The following is a 24,215-nucleotide window of genomic DNA, read 5'->3' on the forward strand; positions in this document are numbered from 1 at the left end:
TCTACAAGTGGTATAATCGTAACTGTTCAATTTTTCAATCATCAGATTATTTTCAATAAAAAATAATTTAAATTTGGCAATCATTTATGGATAGTACAAATCCAATTGTTATAACAATATACATTTTCATTTTGAGCTGTCTATTTATTTGATATATATAAGTGATTAAAAGATCACTAATTCAATTGTCTTCTAACAAAAATGATTTTTAAATGATGGTTAATATGTTAATCACAGCTGAGGTTCACCTAGAAAATGAACACAAGTGTTAATGTTAGTCATCTTATCCCAATTGCCACTTGCATACGACTAAAACATGTCACAAAATCTCTTTCTTGGTAGCTTTTAAAAAGCGACAGAAGTATAATGGAATTTAATTTTCTAGAATATTTGAAGTTTCTTTCTTATCTTGTCAACTTATAAGTATAATGAAATAAGTGACAAAAAAATGTATAAAGAAATAATATATTACTAATTTTTTTCTTTGAACTTTAAGTTTACATGTAAATAATGGAATTTCTGGCCACGTTAAGTTTTCATACAACTGCAAGGTACACTTGTAGCTTAAAAAGTAAGAACATTTATCCGCACTCAAACAAAGAAATTCTGCAAGAACATACCTGTTGGAAAGTAAAAAATTGTAGCCAATTGACCCCTTTTACCGTCAAATTTCCCCTTTGACCCCTTAGGCCACGTTTGATAAGATTATTTTCGTTTGGCTAGCCTAACCTTAGAATAATTCACGGAAGTTAGAGATCTTTTGCAGAAAGCTAAAACTTCGACGTTGTCCAAAATTTTTACTCATCCAAAGCAAGATTAAAAAGCCACTTAGACTTAGTACCACGGTCTAAGTGAGAGGCCTTAAGTTTTATTTTTTTAGGGTCCTTTGTATTCAACCTATGGGGATCCGCGCTATTTATACTTTTAGTGATTAGATACTTTTTTGGGTCCGTTGTATGATAAATTTTTGCTAATGACACTTGCTGCAAGAGAAAATCTAATCACTGAATAGTATGATAAATATTTTTGCTAGTGACAATTGGTGCACTAAATTTTCCAACACAATCCTTGTATATTCACAAACAGAGTTGAAGTACATTTGTTCTTCTGATCTGATAACCAAAACTTGTTAGCCTTACATCAGTCCCGGAGTAAAAGAAGTTGATGATTTCGAATAACGTTCAAGGAGTAACAAAACCCTGGCAGCCTTCCTCCTGTGGTGACCATCCTCATGGATGTTCGTGCTAGTTAGACCAGCAAGACTTAATCTAGCTGCTGATCCATACACATCAACCATTTCCTTTGACATGAAAACCTTTTCGAGGAGACTCAACGCGTCTTCTTGTAGAGAATCTGTTCCCCAAGACAAGATCTCCAACATCGGCTTTATGGCATCAGCCTCATGCAAGACGCTGGCTCCTCTTTGAGGAGACGCTTCGACAACCAATGTCGAAAGAGTTTGAATTGCTTCAATGGCAGTTTCATACACCTCTCCTGATAACAGCCTAACCAAGTCAGGCAAAGCTTTTCCTTCCAAAAGACAGAATGTGGAAGTCACACTGCAGATACCACCGTGCGCTGAGCATAGTGGAGCATTCGATGGCTTGAAACAGGACCAGCAGCCCGAGGGTTTGGAGACAATGGTGAGCTTTGGAGTGCTTGTGGAAAGATTACCAATCAGAGCTGCAGCTCTTGCCCTTGCAGTCACTGAGCTGGACCTGAGAAAGTTTACGAGCAAAGGGTATGCTCCTCCTTCAACCAGTGTACGCTGTGATTCCAGGTTTGTGGGATCCGTAAACCTGAAAAGAGCACCTAGAGCATTTTCTTTTGCCTTCAGAGTCCCTGTTCTTAAAATGTTTATAAGCGCAGTATGTCCGTCCAGTTCGATTAACTTCATAGTTAGTGATCTTTCCGATTTTGGTAGGTTCGCCAATAATCCAGCAGCAGCCATCTGTGCATCATCCTTGTCATCATTCTCAAGGAATCCCACTAAAGCCTCCAGTCTTCTTGGCCTGAGAAGGTATTCCACAACCCCCTCAGTCTCGTGCTGCGAGAAGAGGAAAAGCAAATTTATGGCAATCTCCCGAATCTCCGAGTCAGAATCATCAAGGAGAGGAAGGACTAGAGACATGGCATTAGGAGTGAGAACAGCCTTTTTAACCAGCCCCGCATCAAACTTGCAGATTCCAAGAAGTGAGCGCAAGGCAGGCCTTCTGACATTGTAGGCCAAGTTATGATTTTGTTGTAATGCAGTCAAATTGGTGACAATTGGCCCTAACTCTAGTTGGCACCCGTTTTCATCACCAAAGAATTTGGCCCCATCAGTGTCAGATGTAAATTTTTCCAGGATTTCATAACATTTAACAACAATGATTGCTTGCACATGCGGAGTGAACGCTAGCTTTAGAACAAGACTTACCCCACCAGAAGCAGCAATCAGTTCTTTGTTGGCACTGCAACCTGATAATTCAGCCAGGGCGGATAAGGACAATAGTTTTGATTCAATATTTCCAGACACCATTTCGAGCAAAGGAGGTATAATCCCTTCCTCACCAAGGAGCTTCAAATTTGAGTCTACCAATTCCATGTTAACAAGTGTTCTCACCATTGATACCCTTGAAGTTTCCGGCCCTGAAAATTTTATGAGTAATCTATCGTTAAAATTAAAATAGGCAAATCAGAAAATATGTTTATCACATAGCATTTAATGTTACGAGCATTGGATGGCCTGAATTCACCGACCACACTAAAGCAATAATCCAAACCAATCCAGGTCATCCAATGCTCGTAGCATGGAAGAATTTTTCTTTATTACATCCCTCTTTTCATTTTTTGTTATGTGACTGAAGGAATAGAATGTATAAAAACAATATGTTATGTAGGTTCTAGGAAATGAATCGTCTTACCTTCAACTATGCGATCAACAAGTGGCTTATACCAGCCAGATTTAGCTGCACAAGAAATGTTTTCCTCATCTATGTCGAAAAGATTCAGCAAGATTTTCTCTGCAATCTCAGCTGACTCCCTCACATTACCCTTTAAAAGGGTGTAAACAAGGAAAAGAATTGTACTGCATTGTTCAGAGAGTTTCCTGCATACAGACACATTCCAACCAGTTCTGTCTTGCAACAATTCATATAGCAACTCAATTGCAGCGCTTGAGATGCTTGAGTCGCGCCCTAAGCAGGGAACGATGTGATCCCACCCCTGGGATTCAACCACTTTCTCCTAAAAGAATTGATTGAAAAAAGATTTAGAATATAGCAAAACATTTCATATATTTTCAGGCCGCAAAAGAGAACAAAACTACGAAATAATAGATTGTATACTTCAAAAATCCGAACAGAGGGAGGATATATTAAATGAATTAAAGGAAGGGCATTAGATTTCTACTATTCTTTCTTCTTTTCAGTTCACTTCTTTTAGTTGTTTTCCATATTTGAAAGGAGTATCAAAGATGCTTACCTTGTTTCTTGCATGCCCTCCGACAATATCCTTTAAGGTGATCAAAATCCTCCTTTTCAAATCTCTGTCGTGAGAGTTTCCAAGTATAGAGATTATAATGTCGGTGAGCCCTTCAATGGTGAGCCAGTCCTTGTTAATAGAACTCTCTGTCATAAGATCTTGCATTTGGCTTAAGGCCCCTAATATTGACGTCTCAAAGCCCGATAACAACTTTGCCTTGGCAGTTCGAATCTTGAGACAATAATTTAGCTCTCTCCACTCTTCTATTGATTGTCTCAGTGGGATGTTACACCTCCAGGAAGTATCTTGAAGAACCTCATGAGTTTCGGGGTCAGTTCTCTCACCACTTTCAAACCAAGATATGATTGCAGCTCTCTCACATGTAGTACCGGTGCAAAGACTGACCGGTTCAGCCATCACAGTTTTTGTAATACAGCATATAAAAGGCTTAAGTGGTGGAATATATTCTTCGCTCGAGTCATATCTCTGTATGGCCTGCACGCGTTGCTTGTATTGTTTCTTGACTTCTTCATAATCCCTTGCGGCATCAGCTCGAGAAAGCAGCTCAATAACCTGATCTAAGAAGAAAACTTCAGCTCTTTCTTTCCTGTTGGCAGCTTCTTCTTTCTCCTTTCTGAAATCTGCAAGCTCTTTGCTTATCTCTGAGGGCTCTAAAGGCACCCCAACTGCCATCGCTATTTCTGCAAGCATATCGTTTGCAAAACCTTGGTCAAGTGTCTGATCATCAAGACCTTGTTTTAGCTTGTCGAAAACTTGGAGCTGAGACTGTGAGGCCTCAATTTCCACTCTCTGCATTTCATTCTGTAACCTATCCACCTGATCAGATATCCCCAATAAGACATCGGTGTTTGCAACGGACAGAGCAGCCAAAGACCTTCCAATATCCCTAGTAACGTCTTGTACCTCCTTGACAATGTGCCGGCACTTGACAAGCAGGTAGAAACGTGCTCGGTTTTTATACTTGTCAACCAGATTATTTGCCCTTTTAACATCTGCTTCGAGGGACTCCAAAGCAAGCCGGGCAGCTTGAGAATCATTCAATTCTTGACGCTGTAGTTCTTTCAAGACCGATCCAATGTCAAGCAAGTGCTTCGAAAGGGCCTTGAAACTCTCCTTGTCAAAAAGATCTTTCGCGGCGTTAGCTGTTTTAATGACCTGGTTTGTTAGCACGGCCAAGATGGTACCAATCGGTATAAGCTCCAATGCCATGGTAATATTCTGTGCCAAAGGATGCTTTATTCCAACAGAAAGACGATCTCCTATAAGATGAAGGCTACAACTACTGAAGCATACTTCTCCTGACCACCGATCCAACTGACCCAGAAGATGAATTTGGTTTCAAACAACGGCTCCCAGCTTCTTTTATCTCTCTGATTGTGGCCGCTAAACATAGAAAATCGCAAAAGTGCTCCGGTTGTGCTCTAAAAGTGCAGTGCATCATTATATTTACACTTGTGCTCCAGTTGGAAAATGGCAATATTGCTGCAGGGAACAAGACTTTAGACAAGTCAAGCCTTCTTTCTCTTGCTCCTGTATTTTTTCCGGGAAATTTGTATTTACTGGTAAACCACGCATCATGGAAAATTCCACCTACTGAGGACGGTTGCACAAAAAGTCGTTGATTTTATGACATTAATTATTACTGATGTGATAAAAAGGTGTGACAAAAATGCAAATTTACGTATTTATAAAGTCACGTTTATATATCGGTTAGTTAACAGAATTCGCTTGTATACTCAAAATACTAATTTCGAGTCCCTTCTCCTCTAATCGCTTGCATGGAATAAAAAAAATAAAAACATTTCGTCTATCAGTGGACCAAAGACATTTTCTGCGATGGCCAGCGGTCCGGCGGAATTTCGATCCATGAGTTGGCTGTGGCCAAGAATCCAAAAGCCCAAATCCAACCAGGATGCTGAGGATATCTCGGGATATTTTCTTAGGAATTTTTGTTACAGCATCTGCAACAGCCTTCTTGGTGGCCGCCCGGCAATAGACGTCCCGAGGAATCAGCTTCTCAACTCCCACAACTCTTGGATGACCCAAGGATCGGCTCCCAATGGCTGGTAATTTACATCAAATCCCAAATTACAGGTCGGACAAAGGTTTTCTCAGGGATTCATACAACTCTGAACAAAAGGCATTTCGAATGAAAAATGGAACAACAATGGCTCGAGTTTGCAAGTCCACAAAAACGATTAATCTCAATCGACCATTAAAGCACGGAATCAACAGTAACCACTCAGCATCGCCGAAACTAGAGGCCATACTTGTATTCCAAGAGCTAATCCACTTACTAACTAACCACTCAGCATTGCCATTATTTAAACCGAAATCCAAACAAGAACATAGCATTTTCGGTGCAGAAGCAAAGCACTTACAAGTTACAACCAACCCACAAAGCACCTAAAGCCTCAACGGGCAGCCTTCTTCCGAGCTAGCTCTCGTGCCATCTCCCTCATTTCCTCCGGTGATGGAGGTCTCGGTGCCTCCGGTGGATACACTACATACGAATGCTGAAGACCAAAACACAACAGCTTAAGTCATAATTAAATCCATTTATGATTACCTCTCAACTATGCTTAATCCCACTGAAACATACTTATATTATAAACCCACATCAGATTTCAGCAAACTTCTCACTAATCATCATGCAATGCCAGATTTCTTATCACCTCAACTTTGAATCCTTCAATTTAATCACACTAAAACACTATAACCAATAAACCCAATTCAGATTTCAATCAAATCTTGCCGGTATCTAATTTCTTTCTTTCATTTTTTTTCAATTTATATATTGAAGAAAAACTAATACAATTTCAATGAGAGAGAGATTACATTGCCCATGAATCTCTGGAGATTCTTAGAGTTGTTGGCGAAGGTGTACATAAGAACGACGGGGATGGCGACGTACAGCCCAAATTTTCCGATCTCCAGAATTCCCTTTGATGTTCCCACATTCGACATGTTTCCCTCTTCAATCAGACGAATCGAACTTCACCTCTTTCACTCGCTCAAGAAAAATGATCGACCTTCTCAACTCAGAGAGAGAGATTTAATCACCTCATCGAATTGGATACGTGGACTGTTTCTGGGTGCTTGAGTGTCCGTGACATTGGGCCGGGCTATTTAATCTCCTCATTTTTATGGGCTTTGCTTACCGAATTAAAATAATAATGGGTAACTTATTTCATTCATTTCCAGCCCATTACCTCTAACCAAACGAGGGCCCATTCGCCAGTCTCATAACCTGGATCCCAATAATCTCTCCCACAAAATTTCCCTCATGTTATAAATAGGCAAAAGTTAAAGAGATAACCTTTGTTAGGAATAGGAGCGAAGCGGGTGTAAAATATTATACTCTAACTTTAGTAGCTATAACACAAAAGGATAACAAATAAAGAGAGGCAGGGATACTGATATTATTTCTTTGATTCCTTCTTTCGCAATGTGCATTTTAATAACACACAGAGTGCTCTATTTACAGAGCAACTCCCGTGACAACCATCCAAACAAAAATGATTACATTTTGAAAGTATCACACAACCACTATTCCCATGTCTCCATTACTTTGTGTGGGCATTCATTATTCATCCACTAATTTTATAACACTTCCCCTTGAATGCCCACATATCAACATCAATTGCCTCGTTAAAACCTTACTCGGAAAAATCCATAACAAAGGAAAAGGAGTACAACTTTACCTGGATTGTTGATATAGTGTTAAGTATGCTTATGTTGCCTCGTTAAAACCTTGATTGGAAAAACCCAATGGGAAAAATCCTAGTCGAAGGAAAAAGAGTACAACATGCATGTATCATGGATGCTCCCCCCTGATATGTATCTCCCTCTGATTCTGCATTCTTCAAATTTAGCTAATTGGTATGCTGACGTAATCCGATACTCTGCACTAGCTTCTTAAATGTGCACTTTGGTAGAGATTAAGTGAACAGGTCTGCCAGATTTTCATTAGAACGGATTTGTCTGACTTCAATAACTTTAGCCTTCTGAAGCTCATGTGCATTGAAAAACTTTAGAGATATGTGTTTAGTCTTATCACCCTTGATGAATCTTTCCTTCATTTGGGCAACACAGGCTGCATTATCTTCATGGATGACAGTTGGAGTGTTTATCTTTAAAGTTAAACCACATGAATTTCGGATATAATGGATCATTGATCTTAACCAAGAACATTCACGACTTGCTTCATTTAAAGCAAGTATTTCTGAGTGATTTGAAGATGTAGCAACTAATGTTTGCTTTGTTGAGCGCCATGAGATTGTTGTATCTCCTTAGTGAACACATATCCAGTTTATGAGCGAGTTTTATGCAGATCAGAGAGAAAACCAGCATCTACATATCCAACAAGGATCTGGTCATTTGTGGATTTCTCTAATTAGAAGAGACCTATATATGTTGTCCTATGAAGGTATCGCCAAACATCTATGACTCCTTTCCAATGACGAATTGTTGGAACAGAGTTATACCTTGCTAACAAGTTAATTGAAAAAGCTATATCTGGTCTAGTACATTGTGCTAAATACAATAAAGCACCTATTGCACTCAGAAATGGTACTTCTAGACCAATGACCATTTCATCATCTTCTTTTGGACAAAAAAGATCTTTCTTAATGTCCAAAGAACGAACGACCATTGGCGTGCTGAGTGGATAAGCCTTGTCCATGCCAAATTGCTTTAGGATTTTTTCAATGTAAACTGATTAGTGGACCAAAATTTCATTAGCACAATGCTCGATCTGCAGGCCGAGACAATATTTTGCTTGTCCAAGGTCTTTTATTTCAAATTCTCTTTTTAGATATTCAACAGTTTTATTGAGCTCTTCAGGGATTCCAACTAGGTTCATATCATCGACATATATTGCCACTATAACAAATCCAGAATTGGATTTCTTAATGAACATACAAGGGCAAATGACATTGTTGGTATATCTTTCTTTGATCAAATACTCACTGAGATGATTATACCACATTCGTCCAGATTATTTCAGCCTATACAATGACCGCTTTAATTTGATTGAGAGCATACCTCATGGTTTGTTAGTTGTTTCAGGCAACTTAAGTCCTTCTGGGACATTCATGTATATGTGAGTATCTAATTCTCCATATAGATACGTAGTGAAGACATCCATAAGTCGCATGTCAAGTTTTTCTAAAACCACTAAACTTATTAAGTAAGTATTTGCGTCTATTACAAGAGAGTATGTCCCCTCATAATCAATTCCAGGTCTTTGTGAAAAGTATTGTGCAACGAGTCGTGTTTTATATCTTGTAATCTAGTTTTTTCTCATTGGCGATGCAAAACCCTACAAGAAACCTCAAGTACTGTCGGATTTTTGGTAAAAATCCAACATCAAATCATGCAATGTCGAATAGGGGAACCGACACCGTTGCAAGCGTCACGAAAACCATATTGACGTCGGTTAGTCCCCTTAATCCACCACCAAAAAGCAAAGTAATATAAAATAAAAAAAAGGAACAACAACATCGCTTAAAAGTGACATCAACCCTTGCATCGGTTAGAAGCGACATTAAATTCTGATATTATGATGGTTCTAATCGATATCAAGTTACAACTAAACAATTAAAATAATAACCTATTGTCGGCCCTAACCGACACCGCAAACCATTAATATAAAAAATTAAATAAAAGTTTGTCTCAGTTCCTCCGTCAACGACTCCACTACTATTTCTGGCCGCTACTCAGTTCCTCATCCTCCATTTCGTGCTACCCACTGATCAACATGTTTTTTGTCTTGATTCCGGGACAACACTGAGTGAGATCATCGTTGCTTGATGGAACCAAAAAGATCCTCATACGAATGCTTAGGGGCAACAGGCCACGAAACTATCTCCACAACCTTGTAAGACACTTCAGGATTCAGTAAAGGTCTCTAGAGATGTTGCCTTCCGAGAAAGTGTCCTATCAAGAGGGATCGTAGACAACATTAAGTTAAATTAGCTCGGGTTTTCATACTTAACAAGATTAAATGGGGAGAGTTCTCAAAGTGTGACGAGGTGTTACCTTTGGCTCCATTACAAGATTTCCAGTTGAAGGGTCGTTTCTCAACCCATCGGGCCTTATAATCGTGTAGTTTATACCAGACTTCCTAATACCCATTTGTAACCCATGAGATTTGGATCAGGCAGAGTTTGGACTGCCGGTCCAAAAACACTTCGCCTTTCCAAGGAATTTAATTCTGTCTGGATTCCATTTTTCCACTTAGGGCAATCTTGTCTCTATTTGCATTTATCAACAAAGTGGGGCTCAATATCATCACTTAATATGATTCCAGTGGCTACTGCGAATGCAAACATGTCATCAATGATTATTTCATTCTGATCCCACAATTCATTAGTACATGCATAATTTATGGAGATTTCTTTGCTTTTATGTACCTCTGTCTTTTTATGGATATGTGTCTCATCAATGACATTTTCTTTTTCTTAAAGTACAAAATCATGAATTGTGGATTTGTCATTCATTCTCTCTTCCTGAATGATTTCATTTGAATTGTGGAGAAAATTATTACTCATGTGGTTATTGAAACTAGGGATTTCAATCCTATTCTTCGGCATATTGGTCAGATATCAATACCATCTAATGATCATCGAAGCTAGTGTGGCCAATGCGTCAGTGAAATAATTTTCATCCTTCACAAATAACTGAAGGTAATATGTCTGAACTTTAGGCAGATATCTTCGATGGTATGGAAGTCTTTAAAGATATCTCATAAGCAACTGAATTAGCCTACAAGCAGCCAAAACAAAGGAAATACTGCTAGCATCCTCTAGCTGGGAACTTATGTGAAAAAGGAGAGCAAACAAGAAAATTCAAGTTAGGTGATCATAATGAAGTACGTTAAGAAATGTAAGTGATCACTAGGTAGCTCTTTCGCTCTATATGGATCGCGGGCATAACACAATTCTTCTTGGAAGAGGGTTGGTTTGCCCAGGTGACTGATACTACCATAATGTACTCATACCTTTAGCTTCGGCAACCGAAGTTAAGCATATATTCGACGATCTTCATGGCCGCTAAGAATATCCATTAAAAGAAGCGGGGCGATGGGGCCGTTTTTCAAGCACAAATAGGACAATAGTGAAGCAGGTGCACAAAGAATGAATGAATGGCTACCTGAACTGAACTCGGCAGTGGAAGAACTTGCTTCAATGCAACATTCGAGCGAAAGGGGAACCTTTTGAGAAATAGGTCCCAAGAATTCATTATTCGTTGCGGTTACAGCCATTGTTGATTCATTAAATTGATCTCCTACCTCACTTTTGAGGAAGGTTGTAGTGCAAACTAGCTCTTTTTGGCGTTTTGGAGACCGAAATGTGCTCGTAATGACCGATCCTCCATCTTCCATAACCGAATGCAAGAGAATTATGAATCCACTTGTATAATATTGTTGATCCCATAAAGTATTGAGCAACGGTGTAGTATCATATTCCAAAAGATATTGAGTTTTTTTCCTTCTTATGAAGGAAGGTCTTTTTCAAAGATTCTATATCAATTTATATATGAAACCGAGATAGTTATCTTTCAGAAAATTAGAATGATAGTGAAAATGTTTATGCTTTTGTTTTCTGAATGTGGGAGAGTCCAACTACATTGCATTGCCATAATCTAATTATGCTTATGCTTATGCTTTAGTTTTTCAAAGATAAAACTAATTATTAAGAAAATTTGAGTCACATCGACACGAGAGTCCAACTACATTGCATTGCTAGAATCTGTGTTGCATATTTGAAAGAGGTTAACTCCCATGCTTCTCTCATGTTACAATCCTCTTCCCACTAATTGAATAAAGGAATTCTCAAACATTTGGCAATTATATCAATGGTGACTTATTATTTCGATGAATCATTTTTTGGACAAAAGAAGATTATGTAAATAATACCTACAGCTTCTCCCAATTCAACCAGGTTGCCATGAGTGGGGCTTCTGCCATAACATAATCTGTAGATCCAAGATATACTCTTACAAGTAAAGGGGGTTCAGATAGATATTGGTTGTGTTTGAAAGGTTATGAATTGGGTGACAAGTCCATTCCCAATATCTTGATTTCGAACTCCGACCCGATGAAAAAAGTGGGATCACTTCTTATGGACTCATTGAGAATTATTCTGATCTAGTTCATGACCTATTAGAAGAAAAATGCGCTATATGGGATCATCACAGACATAAAAAGATTGTTGTTAGTTTGATAATTATCAAGTGACATAGGTGCTTGCAATGGGCTTTCATCTCAGGCTTAAGTAGTTTAGTTAGGATCAGTCAAATTTATATTTTATATTTTACCTTATTCTTAGAATGTCAAGTTGTCTTGGGCTTGATTTGGAGGTGTTTTAAGCCCTGCACGTGGACGACCTTTAAACTGGGCAGTTTCTCCATGTTTGAGTAGGAGATTGTTTTCTAGTTTCTCTTAATTTATTTTGTTTCCTAGCTTTTAGTAGATATTTTCTAGGAAGAATTTCAATTGTAGTTGTATAAATAAAGAGACGGTCTAGACCATCTCTAATGAAGAGGACTAAAGGTCCTAAAACAAAAAAAAATGGCCTGTTTGGCTCAAAAATCCATTTGCAATAGAGGGATGGGCAATAAATTTGTGGAGCTCACAAGGCTAAATAATAGTCAAATGGCCATCGGGCTGGCTAACTCTACTACTCTAGCCACCCTTCCAACCCGTTTCATGGGCCCAACATATCCATGTGCGGATGAAGGTGTTAGAACATCTGCATAGTTTTCTTCAAGAGGTCAACTGCATGTTGCCATATGCATGCCTTGCTCCAAATCAATTAAACAATTAGAACAAGTGGGTCATTTTATCGGGAACTTTAACGAAAAGCTCCCAGTACTATTCACTTTAACAAAAAACTATATTTTTACACTAAAAAATCAATCCTAGTACTATTCATTTTACAATTTATTTTGTCATTTTTGTTAAAACTCAAAGTTTTCAAGCCATTTTCATTAGTTTTCCTCATTTTATTTGGATGCTTCTCTTAATAAAATACAAATACGTCACAATACCAAATAAACATATAACAACACAATTTCAATTATAGGATTACTGCGCGGAGTTAATGAAACTTAAACAACATTAAATGCAAAATTCGAAAAATCCGAAAAAAATTTACAAGCTTAAATGCTATTCAAAAAATTATTAAGATTACATAAAGATAATAGATATGGAGAGTTGCTCATTTAGTGACATGTGTTACTCAAAAATCTCATCCGAAAAATTATTGAGATTAATTAACCAATAAAGATAAGGAATAAACTTAAAAATAATAAATTATTGAGGGGGCTATGTTTAGTGTCTTCGATTGGAGATGATATATGAATATGACCTAACACTGTTTATTTAAAAATAACTTCTTACAAGATATAATTTTGGACGGGACTATATTTAGCATCTTCGGTATGAGATGGCCTTACCGCCAACTAAATGAGGACTTATGGTAGTCGACCAAAAACCCAGAAAATCATTATTATTTTTTCACATTTTTTTCTTTCTTACAAATGTTATCGATATCTTACTAAAGCTTAACTGAGATTAAATGCACATATGGTTAACTACAGATTTGGTGGAAGATGGGAGGTGATGCTGAGAGAGATGGGAAAAACCGAGGGCATGGGGAGAAGGACGTGTGGGATGTTTTTCCAACTCCAAAACGCTATTAATTTTTTTGGTCTAAAGTAAATAATTGTCTTTAAATTGCAGTAATTGTTAACTATAGAATCAAATTGGAATTTCACCCAAATTATATTTATTCTTGAGTGATGGACACTAAGAAAAGAAATATTGTTAGACAAATAACTAGTTAATCCACCACACATCACCTTAGGTCTACCTGAATATTTGTGTAGCAAGTGTCTTGTTGTACCTCGCAATTATTAATTTGATAAAAAATATTTAAAGTGATAGAAATTGTTAATTACAAAGAAGCTGTTGAGTGCCTCATCCAAAGATGCTGCGTGCATGCATCGTCAACAACGTGTTTTAGACATGGATGGGGTTTTGTATTAAACTTGACAGAGATTTGGCTTAAATCAGATGCTGCATGCATCGCTAATAACGTGTTTTAGACTTGGATTGGGTTTTGTATTAAACTTGATAGAGATTTGGCTTAAATCAGATGCTGCATGCGTCGTTAATAACGTCTTTTAGACATGGATCAGGTTTTGTATTGAACTTCATAGAGATTTGCAAATCTAATGCTCTCTTTGCTGTGGACTAACAAGGAAAGGCACACTGTCATTGTGACAAGTTGATTGGCTAGGGTTTAAACCCGATTATTTAACTTCCAACTTGAGTTTAATAATACTTTCTTAATTAAAAGATATTTTAACCATGAACGCACCTCCTCCCTTCTTGCTATATCAGTAATACTTCCTATAACTAAATTCGTCTCAATTCACCTGCGTAATGCATATGGAGTGGAACCAAAAGTTAAACAACGATGAAAGGCTATTTTTAGTATTCACATTTTTTTTTAAGAACAAAGCTTAGCTGTTGAACAATTAGCAAGAGCTTCTGCTAAAATGCTAATGTCGCTGCTCCTTTAGTTTGCCAATTGTCTTTCTTTTTCTTTTTCTTTTTTTTTTTTGTGTTAAAAAAATTATTTAGTTTGAAGTACAGAAACATGACTCACTACGCACCAACAACCCATTAAATAATTGCCAAAAGCTAAAATTAAAACTGGTGTATACCTAATAATCCAACAGAATCCTCTCCAGATCATTTTGATGAGGATTCTGGGAATTTGTAAATCGTATCCGTTCATCGAACATCATACGGTTAGTTTTTATCAAGTATTATTTGTGTTTAATTTTAAATAAAAATATTTAAAATAATTTTTACCTGTACGATGTACGATGAACGGATAGGATTAACGATTCTTTGAAATCCTCACAAAAAGATTTCGACCAAGATCTGGATTCCCCGATAATAATGATTTAGGAAGATTAAAAGCATCAATGACTCTAGTAAGAGAATTAACTTTTTGTCTATAGAGAGTAATTGAATAGAAGAAAATTGAACGGAGTCGGCGTTTGTGAAAAAGGAGAAAAGAACTGGACATTTGTTAAAACCAAGGAGTAGTCACATTAACTTTTCAAAGGAAAAACTGCTAAATTTTTTTAAGTTAGATAAGGGCATGGGAGGAATCAAAAGTTAAACTATGTTCTAACCGATATTTACATCCTTCGAGCTAATATAAATTTTACATGTCCAAATATTCAAATCATATGTAAAGAATCTTTACAAATTCAAATATACAATTTTAAAATTGGAGATGCTCCAACTAACGTAACCAATATATATGAGCAGTGAGATTCAAACTATTGTAATAAAATATTCTAAACTATTTTAATCCAAAAAAACGAGCATACTGTTGTGCAAACTGGCGTGACTACATTGGCAATTAAACTTCTTATATAACTAGAAAAATTGAGGGAGTACCATAGTTGATATCAAGCACAAAGCATTTAGTTATAGTCACATTGCCATTAGCGACAATTTAGTTTTTTAATTGTTGAAGTCAACTTTCGTACAGGAAAATATCTGAGCTAAATCTTTTGATTATGGACAAAACTGGTGTTGGCTTAGGTTTTAATTTAATAAGATTCAATGATATAATGCTAAGACAATGATGTCGACATGGGTCTAATTAAACGAAATTAGTGGTAGGAATGGCCCATAATTTGAAGTGTCCTAAATGGCACTTTCAAAGTTACTAACATGGGGACAATACTTGTGTTTAATTAACTAAGAATAAAATAATCACTGATTACTGATTATTTTGTTTTAAGAGTGTGTTGAAGTATTCTACATCAGTTCCAAATTTCCAAATCAGTGGCCTGCCTATAGAATCGGTTTGAGATTTTTTTTCAAACCATTTCCGCCTAAGACAAGACAGACCAACCCACCCAATTCCGTTTCAGTCGGGTGGGGTTGGGTGAAGGGAGATAAGACTTATAAGAGACGAAGCCCCACCATCTTGTATTATATATATTTTTTTTAATAAAAAATTGTTTTAATTTACAGTTAAGTAATAAAAAAATATTTGATAAAAGAAAAATACTCTGCTTACTTTAAAGGCAATGACTTCTAGACAGTAGTTCTTAAAAGTGTTTGTCTTTAAAAGTTGTTTTAATAAAAAATGAAGTTGAGCTTTTAATGAATATTTCAAAGAAAACTGTTATTAACACTTCAAAATTTCATTTCACACTCCTCACAAGTGTATTTTTCTTTCTAATTATAGAAAGTTTAAAGTGCAAAATGAGATTTTTAGAGTATCAATAACAATTCTCATTTCAAATTATGTAATACCGTTATTCGTTTTCTAAAAATTCTATTGTTTAACCTTTACGCTTATTTATCCTTGTAGAACAAAGTCACCGCCACTAGCTACCACCACAAGCGCTAACCTTACACCACCATTGCTAATTGCAACTAAATAAAATATATTGATGATTCAATAATGACATAATTACGCATATAATGACGACATAATAATCATTGATCATTTATTGCTTTATAAAATAAGTCCATTTTGTAAGAAACATCCGGGTACATTTGTATATTTGTTCCTCGTAATACGAGAACAAATACAAAAAGTATCATATGAATACATTCTCCAATGATTAAATCATTGATCCGGAGATAAGTTACACAAACATACATAAAAATAAAATCTCTAATTGACTACCACAAGTATAAACAACACCATTATTAGCACAAACACCATTGACATATCTGTGACTAAGTGACAACTTTTTATGTTGGAGCACATATACTAGAGCATGCGCGATCAACCGTTTACTCTCTAGTATCTTGTAATATGAACGACCTAACCCTACACAGGCAAAGAAAAATAATATCAGTATAGTGTTGGACATGTCAAATATATCAAAATGATATTCATCTCTCACTTATGTGGACTAAATATTAGTATATACAGTGTTGTCCAAAAAATATATTAAGTTATTATCGAAAAAATATATATAATTTTTTTTAACAAATGATATTATCTAAACTAAGTGAGCAGGCTTAACCTCATAATAAGGAGCAATAATATGGTTCAAAATCGCATTGGCGAGAATCGAACTTAAGACATCTCAATTACAAGTTAAGAGAAATATGCTAGAGAGATTAAATTTGTAGACTAAATTTACAAACTAAATAATGTGTCACCAATAGGAATGAACACGTTTACCAACACTTAGGTAATAATTTAATCATCAACTTCCATGACATTTAGTTTACAAAATTTTATTTACAATTTTAGTTTCTCTAACATTGCTCTGGTTGAATATATTATATAGAAAATGACATAGCCAAAGGCTCACACGCCTTTGGGTGGGTGGGTGGGTGGGTGTGGGGTGGGGATAAGGGGTTTGTAATATTTTAGAAAGTTGTATAGAACTCTATTATTCTTTGCAGAGAATTTGCGTGGGTATCATTCCAAATATGCCATGAGATAATTAATGGCATTTTTATTGACTTAAAACAAATGACAAAGAATATTATATGCGGATCTTTAAACTATAATATCAAAATTAATTCTTAGTATAACTTCCTTAAAAAAATTACAGAACCAAATACAAGTTCGATCATATTTATGACCTACATTAGCTAAGGCATTTGTTATCATATTAGCCTCTGTATAAGTGTGCTGGAATTGGATATCTGGAATCTGTCTCGAAAGATGTAATGACAATTTGTTTAATTGTGATGAGTATTATTATTTTTATATAACAATGTGTTAATATTGATAATGAGATTTAAATTAAGCCACATAATACGTTAGTCCAATTAGGTATCGAACAAGTTACACAAGTGAGTCTAACATGAAACCTCCTCTTTTTTTTTTTTTTTTTTTTTTTAAGTACATCAATACTTTTACACTAAGAAAATTGGGAGTTTGACTAAGTCACACAATGGGCAACCTAATTCACTAACATGAATAATATGGTTTTGTAACATTGAAACAAATTGATTATTAAATCGATTGTAAATTATTATGTCAATCTTTTAGTAATGTTGAATAAATGAATATTATCACATTATATTGTCAATAAAAATATGCAAATCATAACCGCTCGATTAAAACGTGAAAACAATATGCAAAACAGAGTTGAATCATATAATCAATTGTATGCATATGATCTGACAACAATTTCCAGGGAGATACGTCGACGTTTCAGTTGCGGAAGCAGCCGCAGACTCCTAGGTAAACCCGACGTGCCCAAACTCATCGCCTTCCAGGCTACTTCTTTATCATTGAAATTACGTAAAAGCCCTTTTCCGTTAGAAAAAAGAATTTGACCACGCAATTAATTAAGTTGAATGTTGAGCTGAGCAGGCACCACCAGACCCGTGAAACTTTCCGACGAAACGGCAAAAGGAAAGGTCTTATGCCACCTAATTTGACTGTCCCTGGAGCTCAGAGGCCAAGACGCACTTGCACAAATATGGACCGTTGACATATGAATGATCTATGATTATGATCCAAGTAAATTGTTGAAGGTGGTGCCTTTCATTTTCAGTCCGTGATACGTAAAAAAGCATGTGAAAATGCTAATAAATCATCTTTTTAAATCACATATTGTAGCAATAAACTAAGATTTCATATTTCAAAGAATTTAAAAAAAAAATCACCATTCTATTATAGTGGTATTCATTTTCACTTATAAGTGAGAGATCTTATGTTCGAATCTCGTAAATGGTGAATTCGATATCAAATTAAGTTGCCCATTGTGTGGCTTAACCGAACTCTACCTCTCTTTAGTGTTAAATATATCGTTGTACTAAAAAACTTTTAAAAAATTTAGAATTCATGAATGCTTCAATATTATTTTTCTCACTAACATAATTATATATAATTGTATAACTCTAATCCCAAAAAAAAAAAAAAAAAAAAGAACGTTAAGAAAAGGAATCTCGATCAATACACGAAATTCACACATTTTAACAAAATAATAGTCTCACTAGTATTACCCTAAATATAGATATTTAAATAGAAAAAAGCCAATTACTTTGATTTCAATGGAGAAGGATAAATTATAAATTTAGGCCATCTCCAATCGAAGGGTCTAGATGGCCGAAAATAGCCCGAAAATCGTCTCCAACCAAGGGTTAGGTCAGAGGGCTATGGAATCTGAGAGGGCCCCACAGAATCGGAGAGGCCTGGAGGGCTAGCTACATGCAGCCAGCCAACCAACCCGGGGCTGGCCAAAATTCAAATCAATCCTGTCGGTTAAAACCGACAGGAATACATTCATATTATTTAGTATAAATGTATTACTGTGATTGATTTGAATTTTTTTTTTTTACAGTTTTATTATTATTTTTTATTTACAAAATTTTTCCTATAACTTCTATTTAAATTCTTTTTTTTTTCCTATAACTTTTATTTTACAAAATTTGTAGTTTTTAACAACATTTAACAAATTATTAAAAATATTTCTAGTTTTTCTTATTTGTTAAAAAAAAAATATTTAACAATATGAAACTTAAACAACATTTAAGTTGTAGTTTTTAAATAATAAATTATGTTTGGCCCTATGACCCTCGGTTGGATATGGTTTTTTGTGATAGGGTTAAAATGAGCCCTCTGGCCCTTTGACCCTCGGTTAGAGACGGAAGCAAATATGGACCTGTATTGTTCATTAAAATATTAATATTTTGGAGAATCTTGAAGGGCCAAAGCTAAAACGAACCCTCTAGCTAGCCATCAGTTGGAGATGACCTTAGGGCTTTAAAGCTGGATTCATGAGTCGGCACTAATAATAATTCTTGGCATTGTACGCTTAATTATTAGTGGAAGTGCTTTTAGCCGTTTACATCGACGTATGTTTGTTCTCACATCACGCTTTGCATCATGCTTGTGGCCCCCCAGTCAGGATCGGTTACTTTCTTTTGAATCCTACATGCTCAATTTGCCCGTTTTGATTTTTTTTTTTTTTTTAAATCGGTAGCGCCATCCGCTATCGTACATTAGAGCATGGAAGCCTCATATTAGTGTTTCATATATCGATTTCTATTATTAGAGTAAACTATTCCTCGGTTGCGAAACATAAAATATTCAAATTAATGGGAATACGTTATGTGTACAACATATGCTATTTATCAAATATGATCACTTTGTTTTTGATGAAATACGCAAACTATTGGTCCACATTCTACAAAGGCACTAGAAGTCCACAATCAACTACCCCTCGGGCCGTATCATCGCAAATCGTACAAGTCACTATGCAACTTCCACAGATTATCTTGATATGTAAATACCTTGCCTATCAGTATCTTAGCATGACAAAATTCTCCGGAGCATATTCCAAGAATCTCAAATGAATATTCTTTTATAAGTGTGCAAACTATGCAAAGTTTTAAAAAGCGTTAAGCGCTAGTGAAGAGGTGGACAATGGCCTTTTCTTATTTTTTTTTAAACGTCTATAGATTAATTGTGGCGGTAGCCAGCTGCTTAGCATCTAACGGGTCATAAGTAGCGCTAGGCGGAGACTTTTATAACACTGAGACTAAGTAACACTCTGCTAATATGTTCAATGAACCTAGACAATAGGGTAAAGGCCAACCGCTTTATTCTAGTAATCAATAACTTTTACCATACTCTTATTACTTTCCACAGTCTTTTTGCTTTGGGCATCGAAGGCCCTTTGGCTAAAACCACATTAGTACTGGTGTTAGTCGTAACTCCGTTTATCTCTTTTCTTTGTATTTGTAGGTTTTCGTGAAATCAATCCGAGGTGAAAAATTTGCTCCCACAGTAATGTGTTGTGCACAATAGCTAGATGTACCCCTACATCACTTAAGATGTGTTGTCTATGGACTCATCATGTGTGTGACGAGTTGTGCTAAGAGTATCGCACATTTGAGAACGTAAACCTTGAATTTGTTTCGAAGGTATTGGATATGTCTATTCATTGACAATTGGTTTTGAATTGGTTCTATCAGTTTTTTAACAATGATAAATCCGTTAAGATTTATTACGCCCAATTCATTGTTCTACAGTTTTCTTTTAGTTTTCATTGTCAACATTGTAAGCACGTACATCAATGTTTATGATTGCATGTTTTGGTTTTGAGCTAGTTACATTTTCTTCTTTACAAATGAGATGTGAGGAAGAATCAAAACACAAAATGCTTTTAATTACTTAAACTACAGCTCAATCATGTTAAGATGAGTATGACTCGAAAACTTATCTAAAACTGCTTAAGCATATAATGGTGATGACTCATTCTACGTATAAGAAAACACAGATGAAAAATGTAACCGAAAATGTTATGCAATTCAATTGAAAAATAATCTTTTATATATCCATCTGGTCTACTTTTTCCTACTTAGTATTTATTTCGATGATAAATTTACCTACTTACTATTGTCATTAAATTATAATACAAATAAAAATAAGAAGGAAGGGGATGAATTATGTGTTGGCGGGTGGGTAAGAGGTTGATTGGAGTCTACAACGGGAAGTGAAAAACAAATTTCAAAAAACCAAAAAATACAAGGGTATTATGGGAAAACAAAATTAAGAAGCCAGCTAGTAGTCTCCCGAGAAATATGCTATAAAACCTAACGCGCAAAGCAGCAGCAATTGTCCCTCAGTGTCTCTGGGTTGCTGCTGCTGCAATAGCTTCCTCCAACCCACGAGCCATGGGCCCCGGGGTCCCACCAACCCCACCCCCCACCTCACCCGACGCCGCCACCCCCACCACCCTTCTCGGCAAATATCAACTCGGCCGGCTGTTGGGTCGAGGCAGCTTCGCTAAGGTCTACAAAGCCCAATCCCTCATCGACAACACCGCCGTCGCCATCAAAATCATCGACAAGTCCCAAACCGACGCCGCCATGGAGCCCCGCATCCTCCGAGAAATCTCCGCCATGCGCCGCCTCCAGCAACACCCCAATGTCCTCAAAATCCACGAAGTCCTCGCCACCAAGTCCAAAATTTACCTCGTCGTGGAGCTCGCCACGGGCGGCGAGTTGTTCGCCAAAATCTCGCGCCATGGTAAATTTCCGGAGTCCCTTGCCCGCCGATACTTCCAGCAGCTCGTCTCTGCGTTGCACTTCTGCCACCAAAACGGCGTCGCCCACCGCGACGTGAAGCCCCAGAACCTTCTGCTGGACAAGAACGGCAACTTAAAAGTCTCGGATTTTGGACTCTCCGCTTTACCCGACCAGCTCAAAAACGGGCTGCTCCACACCGCCTGTGGGACCCCCGCGTACACGGCGCCCGAGGTGGTTTACCGGCGCGGCTACGACGGCTCCAAAGCCGACGCGTGGTCGTGCGGCGTCATCCTCTTCGTCCTGCTCGCCGGTCGCCTGCCTTTCGACGACAGCAATTTGATCGCTATGTATAAGAAGGTTCAGAGGCGGGAGTACGAGATTCCGGCTTGGATTTCGAAGCCGGCGGGTCGGATCATATACCAGCTGCTCGACCCGAACCCGAACACGAGGTTGGGGATCGAGGCGTTGATGGAGAAGCCGTGGTTTAAAAGATGTATTGATTTAGGGCTTTTCGAGGAAGCGGCGGCGGAGGCAAAGAAATGCGACGTCGTTCCCTGCGGGATGAATGCGTTCGATATAATATCGATGTCGTCAGGGTTGGATCTCTCCGGGCTTTTCGAGGCGGAGACACGGAGGGGGAGGCGGTTCACGGCGGAATCTGCGGCGGAGACGGTGGTGGAAAAGGTGCGGGAGGTTGGGGAGAAGCTGGGGTACAGGGTGGAGAGAGGGAAGACGGGTGTGAGTGTGGGAGTGGGGAAGGGAGCGATGATGAGGGTGGTAATGGCGGTTGAGGTAATGGAGATTGCACCGAGTTTGGTGGTTGGGGAAGTGAAGATGGTGGAGGGCGGCGGGGTTGAGTTTGAGCGGGAGGTTAGGCTTTGGGAAGAGTTGAGGGCTGGGTTGGAAAACCATGTCGTTTCGTGGCATAACGCTGTCGTTTGATGATGGCGGTGTACATTAATTGGATGTTAGGTGGGTGTGTTGTGTGGAAATTAAAGTCTAAACGCAGGGTTGGTTCCACAAGTCCTTGTGCTTAAGCAGAAACATTGGTAGTTGTTTTAGTAATTAAGGCGTGGTTAGTGATGTATTAGTTGGGTTAAGATTTTAGGTGCTGTACGGTAGTTGAGATAGTGTAGTATGTACTGCTACTTATGTATGATTAATGAAAAACTAGTTTCAGATTCAACGATGATTCACAGATCCAAACTGTACTAGTTGTCATATTTTGTCGCATCGTTTGTGATACGACTCGAATTAAATTATTATTCATTCGTTAATCGCTTCCTTAATCGTGGATTTAATTGGGCTAATAAATAAGATGAAAGAACCAGTAGGCCCTTTTGTTTGGAATATGAAAAATCAAATCTTTCACAAACGACATAGGAATCCGAACAAGAATCTCAACATACACAGTTAAACACGACGATTGTTGTATTATTGCTGGATGAGTCAATCAGTCACGAATCACTATGTAAGAACCTTACTTGCATTACGAATTAATAATACAATTTTTGAAAGTTGAATGCATACATAATACGTAACGCCACAGTAATACTTGGAGGAGATCAAGTGCCAATTTGTATATTTATATATATTAAAAAAAAAAAAAAAGAATACGACAAAAGAAGTGAATTATTATGTTATTTCAAATTGGAATTATAAACTTAGAGATATATCGGCTTGCTAGCTACTCGTTTCTTGTTCGTTGCTTGAACAAAAAAACAAGCGGCAGTTCACGCGCATCATATTCTTGAAATTGCCAGAAGGCCCAATATATTTTGGTTGGCAACATAAAAACAAGCGGCGGTTCACATCCATTTAATAGTTGATTTATATTGAATAAAATCTAACATTCTCCCACTTGGTCTACTAATTGTAATGATCATGTTTCAAATATGTATCGGCAATCAGTGTTTCTTTAATGGCCATATGCCTGCGATTCAACCTCATCCTTAATTCAAATTTCTGTCAAAAAGTTTTCTCAATGTAGGATTAACAAGGTTGTAAAGATGTCTCATCTCAGAACCTTGATAATCACATACACTGAGCTAACCATTCACATGAAAACCATCAAATTATGATCTAGAGATGAAACCTTAACTCAAGAACTGTCTTACTCCTTATCATCTTAGGTCCACCGTATTGTAACTTTAATAAGTTACACCTTAGGCTTTTGAACAGCCTATATGTTTGCCAATGCAAACTTTTCCATCACTCCAGAAAACTCTTCAACTTTCTGCAATTCAAAAGGATAAAATGCAGACAAAATATACATATGCATGCATGCATACGTGAACACAATTATTGAAAACAACCTTTATTCAACCCAAACTCGGAACGAAACTCATCTTTAAAAACTTAGTGAGTTTAACTCACTTGTTTGCACTGTAACTAGAAACAATTTTCTACTCCCACTAATTCAGCATATCAAAGTTCGAGGTCTGTCCCATATTTTCCACATGCTGTTTGAAAGCCTTGATTGGAAGTGGCTTCTTCAAGGGATCTGCAAGCATTGATACTGTATCAATGTAACTGATCTTTATAAACCCTTGCTTGATCTTTTCTCTAATTAACTTGTACTTGATATGCATGTGCTTAGTTCCATAAGACCTCTTATTGTTCTTGGAACAGAAAACTGCTGCAGTGTTGTCACAAAATATCTGTAATGGAT

At 37.1% G+C, this 24,215-nt stretch overlaps 3 protein-coding genes across 3 annotated transcripts; 1 reads left to right on the forward strand and 2 right to left on the reverse strand.

Annotated features, from left to right (window-relative positions):
• Positions 1-992: 992 nt before the first annotated feature.
• On the reverse strand, positions 993-5,103 carry LOC137732317 (U-box domain-containing protein 43-like). The gene is made up of 3 exons (XM_068471626.1): positions 3,466-5,103; positions 2,907-3,228; positions 993-2,631 (listed from the first exon to the last, which is right to left on the reverse strand). Exons 1-3 carry the CDS (start codon positions 4,693-4,695, stop codon positions 1,136-1,138), a joined length of 3,048 nt encoding a protein of 1,015 aa, XP_068327727.1. The 5' UTR covers positions 4,696-5,103; the 3' UTR covers positions 993-1,135.
• Positions 5,104-5,787: 684 nt separating this feature from the next.
• LOC137732504 (uncharacterized) lies at positions 5,788-6,499 on the reverse strand. The gene is made up of 2 exons (XM_068471821.1): positions 6,325-6,499; positions 5,788-6,002 (listed from the first exon to the last, which is right to left on the reverse strand). The coding sequence occupies exons 1-2, from the start codon at positions 6,451-6,453 to the stop codon at positions 5,901-5,903; spliced, it is 231 nt and encodes a 76-aa protein (XP_068327922.1). The 5' UTR covers positions 6,454-6,499; the 3' UTR covers positions 5,788-5,900.
• Positions 6,500-21,124: 14,625 nt separating this feature from the next.
• LOC137731096 (CBL-interacting serine/threonine-protein kinase 4-like) lies at positions 21,125-22,725 on the forward strand. Its single transcript, XM_068470172.1, has one exon. The coding sequence runs from the start codon at positions 21,191-21,193 to the stop codon at positions 22,484-22,486; it is 1,296 nt and encodes a 431-aa protein (XP_068326273.1). The 5' UTR covers positions 21,125-21,190; the 3' UTR covers positions 22,487-22,725.
• Positions 22,726-24,215: the final 1,490 nt, after the last annotated feature.

Source organism: Pyrus communis, chromosome 4, assembly GCF_963583255.1.
Source record: "Pyrus communis chromosome 4, drPyrComm1.1, whole genome shotgun sequence".
In the NCBI taxonomy this organism is placed as follows: Eukaryota; Viridiplantae; Streptophyta; class Magnoliopsida; order Rosales; family Rosaceae; genus Pyrus; species Pyrus communis.